The sequence below is a fragment of the Tachysurus fulvidraco genome, chromosome 15, assembly GCF_022655615.1.
Source record: "Tachysurus fulvidraco isolate hzauxx_2018 chromosome 15, HZAU_PFXX_2.0, whole genome shotgun sequence".
NCBI classification, from domain to species: domain Eukaryota; kingdom Metazoa; phylum Chordata; class Actinopteri; order Siluriformes; family Bagridae; genus Tachysurus; species Tachysurus fulvidraco.
The window spans coordinates 8,134,721-8,151,032 of record NC_062532.1 but is presented as its reverse complement, the minus strand read 5'-3'; the positions used below and the strand labels follow the sequence as shown (position 1 = coordinate 8,151,032).

At 37.2% G+C, this 16,312-nt stretch overlaps 1 protein-coding gene across 3 annotated transcripts in view; it reads left to right on the top strand.

Moving 5' to 3' along the window:
• Positions 1-14,717, top strand: part of prkar1b (protein kinase, cAMP-dependent, regulatory, type I, beta) — a 44,901-nt gene extending 30,184 nt beyond the window's left edge. For 2 of the 3 annotated variants that reach the window (XM_047801282.1, XM_047801281.1), the window contains exons 4-10: positions 3,514-3,575; positions 4,717-4,763; positions 6,329-6,487; positions 7,114-7,174; positions 9,824-9,945; positions 13,024-13,105; positions 14,134-14,717. In XM_047801282.1, coding sequence (XP_047657238.1) covers positions 3,514-3,575; positions 4,717-4,763; positions 6,329-6,487; positions 7,114-7,174; positions 9,824-9,945; positions 13,024-13,105; positions 14,134-14,306 — 706 coding nt within the window. In that variant the 3' untranslated portion in view covers positions 14,307-14,717. The remainder of the gene's footprint in view (positions 1-3,513; positions 3,576-4,716; positions 4,764-6,328; positions 6,488-7,113; positions 7,175-9,823; positions 9,946-13,023; positions 13,106-14,133) is intronic. The other variant, XM_027171675.2, reaches the window with a different exon arrangement.
• The last annotated feature ends 1,595 nt before the right edge of the window (positions 14,718-16,312 follow it).

The following is a 16,312-nucleotide window of genomic DNA, read 5'->3' as shown; positions in this document are numbered from 1 at the left end:
ATAAACATAGAACAAAGGGTTATTATAAGAATAATATAAAGATAATAGAAAACAAAATTCAAGATTAATGTTAGATAGATTTAGTTCACAATGTGTATGTATATATCCCCAATGAGCAAGTCTGAGGGGACTCAGGCAGCAGTGGCAAGGAAAAACTCCCTTAGATGGTAAGGAAGTAACCTTGAGAGGAACCAGGCTCAAGAGGAACCCATCCTCATATGGGTAACACTGGAGGGTGTGATTATAAATATACAGTCTAACAAATGTTGTATAGATGCAAAAGATCACATGGAGTTCACATCTTTTTAGTATAGCAGAATCTAAGTGTAGCTGGTAGATCTCTGGATGTCTCAGGTGTCACTGGGTCGGCCTCATCTCAGTGGTCCAAAACCTTCATCGCACAAGATTGCACAATATAACGTGGACAAGTTCGGCGGGCCAGATTAAAAAGCCCAACGGGCCGTTTATGGCCCGCGGGCCATAGTTTGCCCATGTCTGCTCTAGTGCATACAATGCACATAATGCACACATTTGCACAACATATAGAATTATTTTTTTTTTTTAGACATATTGCACTTTGTCAATACAACTGGTACATATTCCTATTTTAACCTACTATTCTTTTGCACATACTACCTGCCATAACTTTACTTATTGTCGTACATACACTGAAATATTTATCTACACTTGTTCCTTTGCACATTTTTCTACTACAGTAATCCCTCGCCACTTCACAGTTCAAGTTTCGTGGCCTCAGTGCATCGCTGATTTTTCAAAAATATTCATCGAAAAATAAAATTAAAAACGGTTTCCAAGATTGCCAGACAAAGAGAGAAACTCTCTCAGAGGCTTTGTGCATACCCACGGGCACTCAGACAAGGCACATGATTGGCTCTCCCAGCTTCTTCCCTTGTTGTATCTCGCTACTCTCGTTCACGCTGTTAACTGTGTTTCGAGTATTGTGTTCGAAATTAACTTTTTTTTAAGCCCTTACAATGCCTCCTAAGTGCCGTGCCCTTGCAAAAGATTCCTCCAGTGAGCCCAAGAGGAAGAGGAAAATGATGACCATCAGTGAAAAGGTCAAACTTAGGGCCAATCCTACTTCGCGGATTTTTACCTATCGCGAGGGTTTCCGGTCCCCATTAACCGCAATAAAGGGATCACTGTATTGCACCTCTGGTAGATCTTTGCAGCCCGCAATATGACTTGCCTAAATACAAAATAGTGGTTCAGAATGAATTGAACAAAATGATAGGGATAGAAGTAAAAATATTCTTTGTCACATAGTCCCATAATGCTTAAATAGTTAGATGATATAGGAATCTATAGTAACAATTGCCTATGGCATTATGGATGATGTTAGGGTAGTCATAAAGTCTCCGAGTCAATAAAATAACCTAGAAATGTGGAATCTAGTTTACATGGACATATGCATCTCAAAGACTACATCAGTGGTCTCAGATTGTCTCAAATGGTATAGAAGGAGGAAAGTGCTGACTATCCATTACTACTTATTGCAGTGTATTTGCACCCTCTGTTTAGAACACTCTTATTAGTCATTGGAATATGTTACACCTTTTTAAGTTGCCAGGCCAAGGGTGCAGATGGTGGTATATCACCTGCTAAGTCAATATCAGGAAGTGGTGGTATATAGTAGCTGTGCATCAGACTGCACAGAGATGAAATTTTTTGATGATGTTGTTCTAGAGTGGTGATCACTAAACTGACACACCTAAGACTAGTTGTGTTCCCTTTATAAGATCAATGTTTTCAAATTTTATATGCTTTATTCTGCTTTCAGTTCATATGATTTATATTTCTATAGTATTCCATAGTGGGGTAGAGAGAAAGAAGAAAGATAAAAAAAAAACAGTTGTATTATCTGTTTCCGGAAAGGTCTTGTTAACATCTAGCATTCACAAACACAAAATAAGCTCACATGTCCTTTTAACCTAACCCTATTGTGATCTCTGAGCAGCACACTGCTAAGAATAACACACAAACACCACACATGCTCAGACATTGCAGCACTGCGATTTAAAGATTTTTCCATATTTTCACATAGTAACAAAAGAAGAGGGAAGGTTACAAGAATGTTGGAATAACTACTACCTGTTGATATGATTTTGTTAAATGAATAAAATATTTCATCTCACATACAGTAGGTGTTCAACCTGATCCTGTACTCAGTGGTGTTCAACGATATTTTATTTTCTTATGTTATAATACTGATATAATAAATACAAATGTAAAAAAAAATACATTATCAACTTTCCAGTGTTTCAATGTTTCTATTTATCAATTTATATTTCATAATAAGTTTCCTTCAATGAGACACCTTCTGTGGTAAATCATTTGAATGATTTTGCAGATCTACCTGTACACATAAACATTTATAAAGTTATCAAATCAATCAATCAAGTGACAGCCGCACAATGCATATACTCATTCTAATGCAGGTAAAATTTTTTAGTTAATGTTCACATAAAAACATCAGAATGGGAAAAATGTGATCTCTGTAACTATGGTTCCTGATCACTGTGGCTGAACATCCTATTTGTGGCCCCAACCCCCCCCCCCCCCCCCCCATTACATGCTCTTCAAAACAGTAAAACAGGACATTTCATTCAGTAGTTGTGTGAGGAGTGCATTTTGATGCATGTCACAATGTCGCAGAGATCAGGTCTTTATTTAATCCTAATATTTTCTGTGAATATCACCTAGCTGCTGACTGTATCTGCAGTAAGTTGTATCTGTGTAAGTTTTACATTGCACTGCTGCCAAAATGATTAGCTGATTAGGATACTGTGTGAATGTGCAGGTGTACAGGTGTCCTTAATATAGTGGATGGAATGTTTATATTTGAGATAATTATACTTAACTATATTTACTACAACACATACTACAAAAAATTACTTCCTTCATGGTCACTCCTGTCTCAGTGTGTGTGTGTGTGTGTGTGTGTGTGTGTGTGTGTGTGTGTGTGTGTGTGTGTGTGTGTGTGTGTGTGTGTTATGACTCAGCCTGGACTTTGGCCACATGCAGTTGTTTTGTTTACGTTTCTCGTCACGTGTCTGCCCCGCCTTCGTCTGCTCCTCCCTGTCACCACACCTGCTCCTCATTGTGTCATCATTGTCCTTTGTATTGTGTGCCGCGTTGCAGATGGCGGCGCGGAATCTACTGTTGTCTTGTCTTGTCTTGAGTCTGTGTCACATTTAGTGTTTCCTTTGTTATTAAACCCTGTTTTGTTTTGCTATCCTGCGTTTGGGTCCGATTCCTGCCCGTGTCATGACAGTGTGTGTGTGTGTGTGTGTGTGCGTGTGTGTGTGTTTTTTCCAGATGTTTAGGTATAAAGGGGAAAATCCGTGTGTTTTTGTTAAATGTATGTTGTAATTGTGTGTTAAATTCTCTCTGTGTGATTATTTGGTGTGTCATTCTGAGATGCGTTTGTGTATTGTGGTGGGACATCTAGATATAGGATATCACTAATGACTGTATTTTTCTCCTTTTCAGTGACATATTTGATGCCATGTTCCCTGTTACACACATTGCTGGAGAAACAGTCATTCAACAAGGTTTGTAGAAAAAATGTTACACATACCTAGGTGTTTTCATCTTAGCCTTCCATATCAGTATCAGTATCATTCAGTATCTCATTGGGTAGTGTGGAGAATTTTTCTCTAAATTACAAATAAAACCTAAAGTGTGTATTTGGTGTGTATTTGGTTTTTCTTTATATATTTACCCATTCTTTGTAACAGTGATTGACAGTATGAAAGACAAAGGTGATAAAAGACAGAATTAGACAAAATAGAGGGAGAACACGAGAGAGATGAATGGGAATGTATTGAAGAGAATAACTGGATTTTAAGAAGAAAAGGTACAGAGGGTGTGCATTCAATAGAATGAACTAATGATTGGCCTATTTGAAAATGCTTATTCATTTCTATGAAACACGTACTATGAAGTCCAGAAGTGTCCTGTGATAGATCTAAATCTTGCAGTCAACTCCAGAATTTGCTTTCTTTATACTAATAAAAATGCATGTGATATTTTAGATGTGCATTATGTATAGTTTCACATAATCCAGAACATATCGCAACATTCCTCATTTTCCCTGGGATTGATGAATCGGGCCACCTTACATTGTTCATAAACGTGGAGAAATACATTTTTACGAGTGCATGGGAGTAGGATCCCAACACTGAGTGGGGTTATCTGTGTATTTTTCAAGGTGAGCATTGGGAGAAGGAGCCAAAGGATAGGTCATCACAATTTTGGTGCTAGTCTATCGCAGTGCAGCAGGCAGCTACATGATTTTGGTATTCATTTTGTTGTTGTTGCTTTCCAAATATTCGGCCTTGAGCCACAATTGCCTGTTGCCAGTTGCAAGTATAGTGTCAAGCAACAGAGAAAGTGATAGTTAGGTCAATGTGTTTATTAAGAACAATTTCTGGTAAATGCAAACAAATCCAAATCACAATATCAAAGGAAAATTCAGGAACAGGCCATGGATATGGCAATGTACACATATGTTATCAATTTACATGACAGAATCACAAATGAAGGCCAACTTGGGTCAAAACCAAAACTAGCAAACATGAACAAAATCTTGGTATGTCATATGATAAACAGAGCATTCTCTTAAAGGGTACCATGCATACTGCCTGTATGTGCTTATCATAATATAATTCTCTCTCTTTCGTTCTGTCTCAGGTGATGAAGGGGACAACTTTTACGTAATTGACCAAGGAGAAGTTGATGTAAGTTAACAATTCACTGGAGCTCAGTTAAATATAGACATTTGAATGTTTATTGTCATCCCTGTTCTGGGTCATTGTTTTTAAACATATGTACTGTGTGCTCAGTATAGAAAAATAGCCTGTTATTACCAATGAGAGCTTGGACCCAAGTGCAGAACACAGACGTAGAGCCAGATGGTTAAACTTGAATTTATAGAAGGATACATTGAAGCAGACATGGGTGGTAAGTAGTAATATTTGATGCAACTGTCAAGGCCAGCACTTAGACTCAGGTCAGCAGAGTGCAATGTAGACACACTGCCCATGAGTCATAGGGAAGCTTAAGCAAAGACAGGAGCAGCAGAGTGTGTCTGACTAGTGTATCTGTCAAGGCTGGGGCTTGATTTCAGATCAATTACATAGGACATGAGATAATAAGACATGTTTGTGATTCACAGGGTAGGTGAGGCAGGGCTGGGCTAAGAACAGAAGCAGAGTAAAAACTTTATGGTGGCCTTAGCATTGATCCTGCACTGGTAGATGAAAAAGTCTGGCAAGTTTGGTTCTATTGTTTAATAAAAAAAAAAGGGAAGCATTTATGTTCACGGACTCAGGCAAGTTAGCACCACAACCAGGAACACACACTAACACACACACAGGAATTGATTTAGCTAATTTAGCTTTAGCAACTTCTAAAGGTTTCTGCATACTGTACCACATCACACACTTGTAAGAAACTACAATATTGTAGATATTGTACAACTTTTAAGCAACTATCTAGTAACTTACCAGGAATGAATGAGTAGTTCATCCTTAGAACTACTTCTTCCTATTAGTTAATTATGTTAACATAATTAGTTTACTGTTAATAAATTAGTCAATACTGAGTCTTAAGCAGAGTCTACAGTGCTCCTGAAGAAATACAAGTCTATGGAAGCCCTATACTGTATATGGAAGAAGCTTTGCTTCTTTTAATTCCCAACTCATAAAGTCAAAACTGTGTCATGTACCGACTTGAACTGGTCTTGATAGAAAAAGAGACTGTGTGTGTAGACTGTGTGCATGTGTGTGTACATGCTTGTAGTGTGTGTAGTTTGAAACATAAGCATACAGACAGTTACATCTATACCCATATACTGTACACACAGGCATTGAATTGTGACCAGCTAATACTAAAATAGGTATTCGTAAAATTTAATTTACTACAGAAGTACACACATTAAAGTGTACTCAAGGAATCTTAAATCTATATCCAGTAAGACATTAAAGAAGAGCACATCAGGCTAAGATAAATATTAGATTACGTATAAAGCTAGTTGATCTCAGACTAAATTTTCATACATGATGCATTTGAAATGCATTTGAAGTACATTTGAATCTGTTGTGCTTTATTTAAAAAAAAAACACACTTATTGTAAAATTATTAGTGGGGAAAACAGTTGCAAAAAAATCACTTGGCAATAAAAAAAAAAAAAAAAATATATATATATATATATATATATATATATATATATATATATATATATATATATATATATATATAATTTTTTTATTGTTATTTTTTCTAATTCTTTGTTTTTCACCAGGTATATGTGAATGGTGAATGGGTGACCAGTATTGGAGAAGGTGGCAGTTTTGGGGAGCTAGCTCTGATATATGGAACTCCACGTGCTGCCACTGTTAAGGCTAAGACTGATCTCAAGCTTTGGGGTATAGACCGTGACAGCTACCGGCGTATTCTTATGGTACATCATTACACACATTGTACATTTCAAATTATGACTAACACTCAAAATTTCCACTCAAATGGCCTAGGGCACTCTTAAAATAAATCAAATATTTCATTCTCAGGCAATCATAACCAAACAGTGAGGAAGGCTGGATTAAGAGTATTGTTTTTACAATTAGGCATTTTTGTATAATCTAATTCCATTGCACCTTATAAAACAGGATTACCTGTTAATTAATTGGGATTCTTTTTTATTTGCTACTTGAAAGATGAGTGAAACAATCATTCAAAAAACACTAAATGTAAAATAAAGCCCAAAGACCACATCAACCATCACATAAACGTTGCAAAGTCTGGCTGACTATCCAAGTGTATCAAGTTTGGTACAGTATCTATCATCTTAGGTATTCTGTACTGTTTTAGTTTGATTTATGAATATTATCATATTGCACATTGTCTGCATTTTGAATCATTTTTAACACTAGTTCTCCTGTCAGTATCTAAATAGCTTGAGGGACTGTCTAAAATTCCTTTGCTTTTATTAAAATACCATTATTTTTTTAATTTTAGGCCACTTGATGACCACCAAACTAATTGTATCTAATGACCAACGAATATAATCAGTGGCTCTTCTCTCTCCAGGGCAGTACACTGAGAAAGAGGAAGATGTATGAAGAGTTCTTGAGTAAGGTGTCAATCCTTGGTGAGCAGTGCTCATGAGAAACAGAACACACATTCAATTATGTAGGACCATTTTCTCATAGTAATATCTGGAAAAAATAATAAAATTAAAAATAAACTATGCAAATTAGTTGGTACCCTTTCATTAAAGAAAGAAAAACCCACAATGGTCAGTGAAATAACTTGAAACTGAAAAAAGTAATAATAAATAAACATTTTGACAATTTTGAAAATTTGAATTATGATTCAGCATTCATAGATTCATCTAATGAAACTGGCCTTGACAAAAATGATCGTTTCCATAGAAACGATCATTTCACCATGGGGACAAGTAAAGTGTGTCCTGTATCATGGTTTGCACATGCTAAACATGGACAAAAGAAAGCTAAGGATAGAGTTGTCTCGGGAGCTTAGAAGGAAACTTATAGACAAGCATGTTAAAGATAAAGGCTATATGACCATCTCCAAGCAGCTTGGTGTTCTTATAGCTACAGTTCCACATATTGTTAGAAGTGGACGTGGAGCAAGAGGAAATTTGATGACAAATTGATGAAACAGATTAATACGAATGGTGACCAAAGAGCCCAGGTGAGATTAGAGGTGTACTACAAGGTCAATATACATCAGAGATCGCATTATCCTTCACTGTTAGAGCCAAAGTAGACTTAATGAAAGATGACTGAGATGAACTCTACTGTTGAAAGCAAATCATAAAAAAGGGAGACTGGAATTTGCCAAAATGCATACTGACAATCCACAAAGCTTTTTGGCAAGTAACAGCTCTATGTTCACATATGCAAAAATTAAGCATACAAATAAAAGAACACTGTTCCAACTGTGAAACATGAAGGAGGTTCAGTTATGTTCTGGGGCTTCTTTGCTGCATCCGGCACAGGGTGTCTTGAATCTGTGCAGAATACAATGAAATCTGAAGACTATCAAGGCACTCTGAAGCAAAATGTGCTGTGTCCAAAAGCTTGGTCTCAGTCACAGGTCATGGGTCCTTCAACAGTATAATGATGAAAACACAGCTAAAAGATTAGATTAGATTAGATTAAACTTTATTGTCATTACACAAGTACATGTACAAAGCAACAAAATTTAGTGTGGCATCTAACCAAAAGTGCAATAAACAGCAAGAGCAAGATGTACCGTATTTATATTTTGAGTGCAGTATTTACAGTATGAACAGGATAATATACGGATGAATATGCTATGTACAAGATATACAGGTTGGGTGTTATACACATGATATACATGGGGTTATATATTATATATACAAATACTGTATACAGGTGCTATCGACATAATATACAGGCGGTGGAAGGGTTGTGGGGTTGGGGGTTTTTGGGGGGAGTTCAGTAAGCAAACAGATGAGCTCAACTATGACAGTTTCCTTTGGACATTCTCAATGGCTGGAAGTAAAGTTCTTCCTCAGGGTGATTTTTACTACCCGTTGCATGGCTTTGCGGTCTGCAGCTGTGCAGTTCCCATACCAGATTGTGACAAAGCTGGTCATGATGCACTTAATCGTACAGAGAAAAAAGTTCACAAGGATGAGTGGTCCAGGACAGGTCCTCTGAGATGTGGATCCCCAGGAACTTGAAACTAGAGACAAGTTCAACCTTGGCTGTAAAAACACCCAAGAATGGCTAAGAACAAAACATTGGACTTTTCTGAAGTGGGTTTCTATGACCCCTGGCCTACTGAACATCTGTGGAAAGAGTTGAAATATGCAGTCTGGAGAATTCACCCTTCAAACCTGAGACAGCTGAAGCAGTTTGCTCATGAGGAGTGGGCCAAAAACCTGTTTGACAGGTGCAGAAGTCTTATTGAGAGTTACAGAAATCACTTGATTGCATTGATTGCCTCAACATGTTTCCAATATAATACATTTATTTTTTAAATAAACTATCGAAACTGGTACAAGGAGAACCAGGGGATGACTTCTGTTGTGCCACAATTCAAAAGCAGTGTAAATTTTTGGTATATTTGTATTTATTATTATTATTATTATTATTATTATTATTATTATTATTATTATTATTATTATTATTATTTTTGCAGTTTCAAGTTATTTCAGTAGTTACTTACTTCTGTGGGTTTTCTTTCTTTAATCGAATGGTAAATCGAATGGTACCAACAATTTTGTCCACATGTGTGTTATGTAATGTAGCCTTTCTTTACCACTATTTATTCAAAGTCTCACAAAGTCATCCATAGTCATTACCAAAATAGAGCTGTCTCACTAGTTATCTGAATTAACAATTAACTGAATTTGAACAGACAATTTACTGTTGAGGTTATTAAGAAGACATGAGGTTACTCATTGTAGGCCCTCTGGTATTCAAGAGTCCACACACACACACACACACACACACACACACACACACACACACACACACACACACACACACACACACACACACACACACACACACACACTCTCTTTGTTAACTGGGATCACATTATGCCTCAAGCTATTAAGCATTTCACCCGTGTGTGTGATTTATAGCAAAAATTGCAGCTCACAGATCCACACCACTTAATTCCAATAAATGATATTTTTTATTACAGAGAGCAATGTAGTATTAAAAATTAATTTAATTTAAAGTTTTAGAAGTTTGAAAAGAGTATATCTTTCTCATGTTTTTTTCATGCACTATTTTAGAATCTCTAGAGAAGTGGGAAAGACTGACAGTGGCTGATGCTTTGGAGCCTGTACAGTTTGAAGATGGTGAAAAAATTGTGGTACAAGGAGAACCAGGGGATGACTTCTTCATCATCACAGAGGTGTGTGTGTGTATCTCAATTAAACAGATCACATTGCCCTCATAGAATTGTACTTTATTTTTACTTCTTATTTGTTATTTATTACCTTTTCTGAGCAGACAGCTTGAGATTCATGACTGATCTTGTGATGTGATCACTGTTTTCTTTTGCTTTTAAAATGTATATTTGAGGATATAACGTACTTTTTAATGTAAAGCACAATTTTTGTTTTTGTGATATCGTTTCATATATTAATATTGCTTGCCTCCATTTTCTTCTATTTTGTGTAGTATTAAAAACATGTTTTAATTTACATATTGTTCAGTAAGAATTAAAAGAGTCATCACTTGCTTGCTTAATGAATGCTACCATGGTTGCACATTTTTCCACCACCTCAAATCCTTACACACTGTAAATACACTACAACACTAAAACTTTGTTTAAAAGTCTGGTGGTATTCTCCATCCTGTCTCTCACTTCTCAGACACATGTTTTGAAACATATTTAATGTGTTACTTGAAAGTTTAGCACTATGCCATGGTATGGTAAAGGGACTCATTGTGAGTAACAATAAATTGTTATTTACTTATTTATTTAATTCATTATGTAAATTATTATGTGAGTAGTACTACAGATAAGCATCTCTTTTACTTTGTTTGTTTCCTCAATCCTCTTATGTTATAAAATAATTCTGGAGCCTTGCTCATAGAAGAAGCTATAGGCATTATGCAAAATTAAAGCAGCCATTCCTCTGGCAGTCCCCAGTGAGCAGGTGTAGAAACCTCACTTGTAGCCCATATGAATGATCTGCAGGGTTTTCCTAAAAATTCAAAATCACATACACAAACACACAAAAGAAAACACCTTTGTGAAAGTATACCACTTAAACACTGTGTACATCTTAACACATGAAACTGAGTACCAGCCTTGTGCTCACAGCATTGCAATGTCAAATGCATGTTGATTTAACAAATTCAAATTCTGGCCCTTTGTTTAAGAAATTGATTATGATTTTATATATATATATATATATATATATATATATATATATATATATATATATATATATATATATATATATATAAAATATTGTTATAATATATAATTATAATATAATCTTTTGCAGGTAGTACCTGATAGGTCCCTGTTAGTCGGCATAGTAGGTAGAGTGCATAGTGGCGATCTGTTAGAAGGTCTGGAGGAATGCTTGATGTTCTCATCGCTGACATCATTGCTAATCTTTGAGAGAAGGTTAGGGGTATCTTGGCAGGTGTCAGGGAGAAGGAACTGCCAATGAAAATAGAGCTTCTTAAGAGCCACTAGTTCTGCAGTGGCTACGTGTAGGTTTTCTTTCAGCTCATGGGTCACTGCCTGCGGCTTGTCTCCAAAAGATGCTTAATTAATTGGTCCACCATAATGGTGGTGTGGGGTGGATTTGTGTTCATGCCCACAGTCTCCAGTGTAGCTACAGAACACAGACACACCCGAGACAGGGATTATGAAATACTGAAGCATGTGCAGGGCTAGGTGCAAACTCTACCTTTAGGCAGGGGGACATACCACACTCTCAGACATCTGCTACTTGTCAAAGTGCAACTCAACCTCAAAACACTGCAACAAACTAGAATTGAGAGGACTCCAACTGTCCAGACAACCTTCTGAGACTTTGATGCCCTGGTGTATTCCTCCATGAGCAGATCATCTGTCCAAAATAGGCACTGAGATTTGGCATCCTTATGGATTAGGTTGTTTATGTCTGTAGGTATGGCCCAGCAGCAGATTAATACACTCTGCACAGTGCAACTGTTGCAAATATTTAATGCAAATATTGCCAATATTTAATGCAAGTTCCACAAGACTCCTGAAGGTGTGCTGTGGTATTTGGGCCAAGGCTTTAGCAGTAGGTTGATTAAGTCCTGTAAGTTGCAAGGAGCTGTCCATATACTGTAAAATAACTCATGATTCATGTCCAGTTCCAATGCGCATATGCCCATTCTAGGTGCTTTCACTGGTGAGCAAGGGTCAGCCTGGGCTCTCTGACTGGTCTGCCCATGTGCATCATTGAGTCTTGGGCACGCATGACCCTGTAACTGGTTCACCGGTTGCCCTTCAATGGACAATTTTTGTAGGTAGTGTCCACTGGGACATTCTATAAAACCTCCTGCATTTCTCATGCTCTGACCCGGTTTTCTAGCCATCACAATTTTGTTCTTGTCAAAGCGATTCTGCTTCTTATGCTTCTAACACATTTAGAACTTTGACAACTGACTGTGTACTTGTATCCTACCACTTGACAGGATTGATGCTGTTTACTACGTTAGCATAGCACTAATAATAATAAGTATTGGGACAGTTCTACTTAATTAGCTGTCAGACTGAGAGCCAACTAATGGTATCAAAGTTTAGTGGGAGGTTTTTACTTGATCAGGAAACCAGTAACTGGGGCACTCAGACTCATGTACACAAGATAGATTTTATGACATCCCGAAACATATTCTTTACTATATATACATTACTTCTTGATTTGTGTTTACATAGTGCACATTATCTCCACACACAGCCTATAATCTGGCAACACATAACCATGAGGTCTATGTGGTGGTATGTACTGTAACAGTACAGCACAATACAACCCATGTTGCAAAATATTCTTCCAACACTTTGCAATACAATTCTTCCACCAAGGTTAAACTTCCAAAACATCTTTTGAAGAAGCCTCTATGAAGAATGAAAAGACATGGTCAGTATATGTCTGTATGCATTAACTGTGCAGACATCAGCTAAAAACTGTATTGATTAATATAAAGTTTCAACCACATCTTCTTTATATCTGGTTGTCTATATCTGGTTGTGTGTGTATATATGGAAAAATATTTGGTTTTAGATTTAGCATATTCTTGGAGCAGCTACAGTGTATCTGTGTGTTATTATTATATAGAATATTAGACAATTTCAGCATATAGCATATATTTCTCACTGATGCAGTAAAAGATGAGTTCATATTTAATAAATAGTGTGTGAAATTTTCTTTGTCTGTATAAAAAGCAGGGTCTAAACTTTAAAATGCACCTCTCTCTTTCTGTCTCCCACTTTCCGTAGGGGACAGCGTCTGTCCTGCAGCGCAGATCTGACAATGAGGAGTATGTAGAGGTGGGCCGCCTTGGACCCTCTGACTACTTTGGTGAGTTCCTAAAAAGTCACCACTATGACCAGAACAGATTTGTGGTTCATGACACATGCTTCACAGAGACACATTCTAACACAACCTTTCTAAAAGAGTTGCAGCTGTTGCAGTATCAAAGAGTGCAACAAGCATATGTAGGTATGTTTAGTATATTGTTCAACAAGCATACTTAGGTGTTTACAGTAAAGTAATACTATTTCATTATTGGGAAGTATTAGAAGGGGAATTGAGATTATTTTGCTTTTGCTATGTACAGTAGTTCCCTACAGTATTAGAAATGCAATTCAATTCTGAAATGAAGAGATACATACTGTATAGGACACTAGATCAGAATTTCATTTTTCTAGATTTTGAACAATTTAGAGAATAAAGCCCACCTATTTTTCAGCTAATCAGAAATATTGCAAGATGTGTTTGACAGATGTTTCTTGTTGACCAACTATGCACTGTTAACAAAAGGATTGTTTTTAAGGACTAGTGCCCAACCTTTTTCAGAAAGGGCTGTGTGGGTGTAGGTTTTCATTTCAAAATAGCAGAAGCACTTGTGAAGCCAACATCGACTGGCACTAAAATAAATTCCTCGCATGTGAAAACATGCCTGGCAATAAAGCTGATTCTGATTCTGATTCTGACTGATTAAATAGGTGGAATCAGGTGTGGCTCCTGCTTTATTGGAATGAAAACCAGTACCCACAATGACTCGTTGCAGATAAGAACAATGGTTTGAATATCTACACTTAGCGTCCTGAATTTCATTTGTGAAAACTGCATTTGTTGTTAAAAAGGAGATCTACATTATGGGAGAAACAAATTTAATGAATAACATCTTGGTGCCAGATACCACAAGGCACCTTCAGAGATCTTATAAAGTCCATGCCTGTCCAGAATGCTCTTGCACTGGTTTGAGCTATTTTCGTGGCATACAGAAGACTCAAATAACATAAGATTTTGTTAATCATCATTCAGTATCAGGCATTTTATAAAAGGAAAAATGAATATTACTCATTCAGTGTTTCTTTTCTCAGGGGAGATAGCACTGCTCTTGAACAGGCCACGTGCAGCCACTGTGGTGGCCAGAGGTCCATTGAAGTGTGTAAAGCTGGATAGGCCACGCTTTGAGCGTGTTTTAGGGCCCTGCTCTGAAATTTTGAAGAGAAACATCCAGAGATACAACAGCTTCATCTCCCTCACTGTCTGAGCCACAGTACACAAGGCCGCCAGGCTTTCTTTCTTTGTGCATTTATTATTTCACTTCTACTCATGCCATGAGGACCTATTAATTATGAGCCATGAAGAGGTGGATCAGTATGTAGGTGTACATTTTACATTTTGCTGCATGCAATTTCAGTGAAGAGAGCAATTTTAAGAGCAAACTCCACATGATGTGTAAATGAATTGGTCTGTGTGTGTTTGTCTGAATCCTGAGTTATTCAGTAGTAATATTCTCTTAAGAAAATCCCCAACATTTATGGGAGCTAAGTATAAATCTCATAACCATTCCCTTCATTTTACAAGTAAGATATGCTTTTTTCTTGTTTGTTCTTTGTTGTACAATAGCATTAATTTGATGAGACATTTTAAAATCAATAAAGACTCACCTCTGAATATCTATAGATTTGTCTTTGACTTTTCTATCTTTTGACATGCTGATTAAGGGTTTGATAAACAAACAGATGAAGGGTGAAGTACAGTACCACCCACATAAACACAACACAGCATGAGATGAGGAAACACTCAAGCCATTCATGCTCAAGCTCCATTCAATGTGTTAGAAGCAGAAAAAGTAAGCAAGTGTAAAAATTTGAGCGAGTTTCACAAGGGCCAAATTGTGATGGCTAGACAACTGGATCAAAAACATCTCCGAAAATGCAGCTCTTTTGGGGTGTTTCCGATCTGCAGTGGTCAGTATCTTTTAAAAGTGGTCCAAGAAAGGAAGAGTGGTGAACCAGCAACAGGGTCATGGGTGGCCAAGGCTCATTGATGTATGTGGGGATCAAAGCCGGGCTCTGTGTTCTGATCCAACAGACAAGCTACTGTAGTTCAAAGAATACTCAGTGCATTGCAGTTTGTTGTGTAAGGGGCTGCGTAGCTGCAGACCAGTCAGAGTGCCCATGCAGAGTGCCCATGCAGAGGGACCCCTGTCCACTGCCAAAAGCACCAATATTGGGCACGTGAGCATCATACCTGGACCACAGAGCAAAGGAATAGGTGACCTGGTCTGATGAATCATCACGTGGATGGCATGTGTGTCGCTCACCTGGAAAACCAGGATGCACTATGGGAAGAAAGAAAGCTGGTGGAGGAAATGTTCTGCTGGGAAACCTTGGGTCCTGCAATCCATGTGGACGTTACTTTTTTACTACCTAAGCATTGTTGCAGACCATGTACACCCTTTCATGGAAACAATATTCTCTGATGGCTGTGGCCATCAGCGCAATATTAGGAAGGCTGTCATCCATGTTATATCAATGTTATGCATGATCTATGATCTAAATGTACAGAAAAGAGTTGGAGAGTGCTTACAATTATAAAATCTATGCAGACATTCAATTTCATTTATGATCACAGTTTTCAGACATGATTACATTATGAAAACATTAAAATGCTTAAATGTATTAAAACATTAAGATGCATTTAAACAGTACTGATACCAGTCTGAGAAACTAGCAAAACAAATACACAAAGAAAGGCCTGGACAATTAAACTTAAACACTTAAACATGTATTTAGACCACAGAATTTTTATTTTTATTTTTATTTTGTATTTTTATGTGGCTAATACAACACCACTGTGCCTTCGGACAGATAGTCCTTCTTCTTCTTCTTCCTCTTCTTCTTCTTCTTCTTCTTCACTTTTTCGGCGCGTAACTTGTCCCGCAGCTTTTGTTCTAGACCCATGAATGAGGTGTCAAATCGACCGGCTCATTGAGGAGAGCTGTGCTATGTCTTTTATAAGCGATTGGAATTCCAGAATTCCCAGTATGGAAGCTCAAAGGGGTGTTTTTTCCCCATAGACGTGAATGGGGAATTCTGAAAATCTCTCTGTAGATATGCTAACATCCAAAAGAGGGCAGCATATCTACAGAGAGATTTTCAGAATTCCCCATTCACGTCTATGGGGAATTGGGAATTCTGAAAATCTCTCTGTAGATATGCTAACATCCAAAAGAGGGCAGCAGGCACTAGTGAATCTGTCAGATCACAA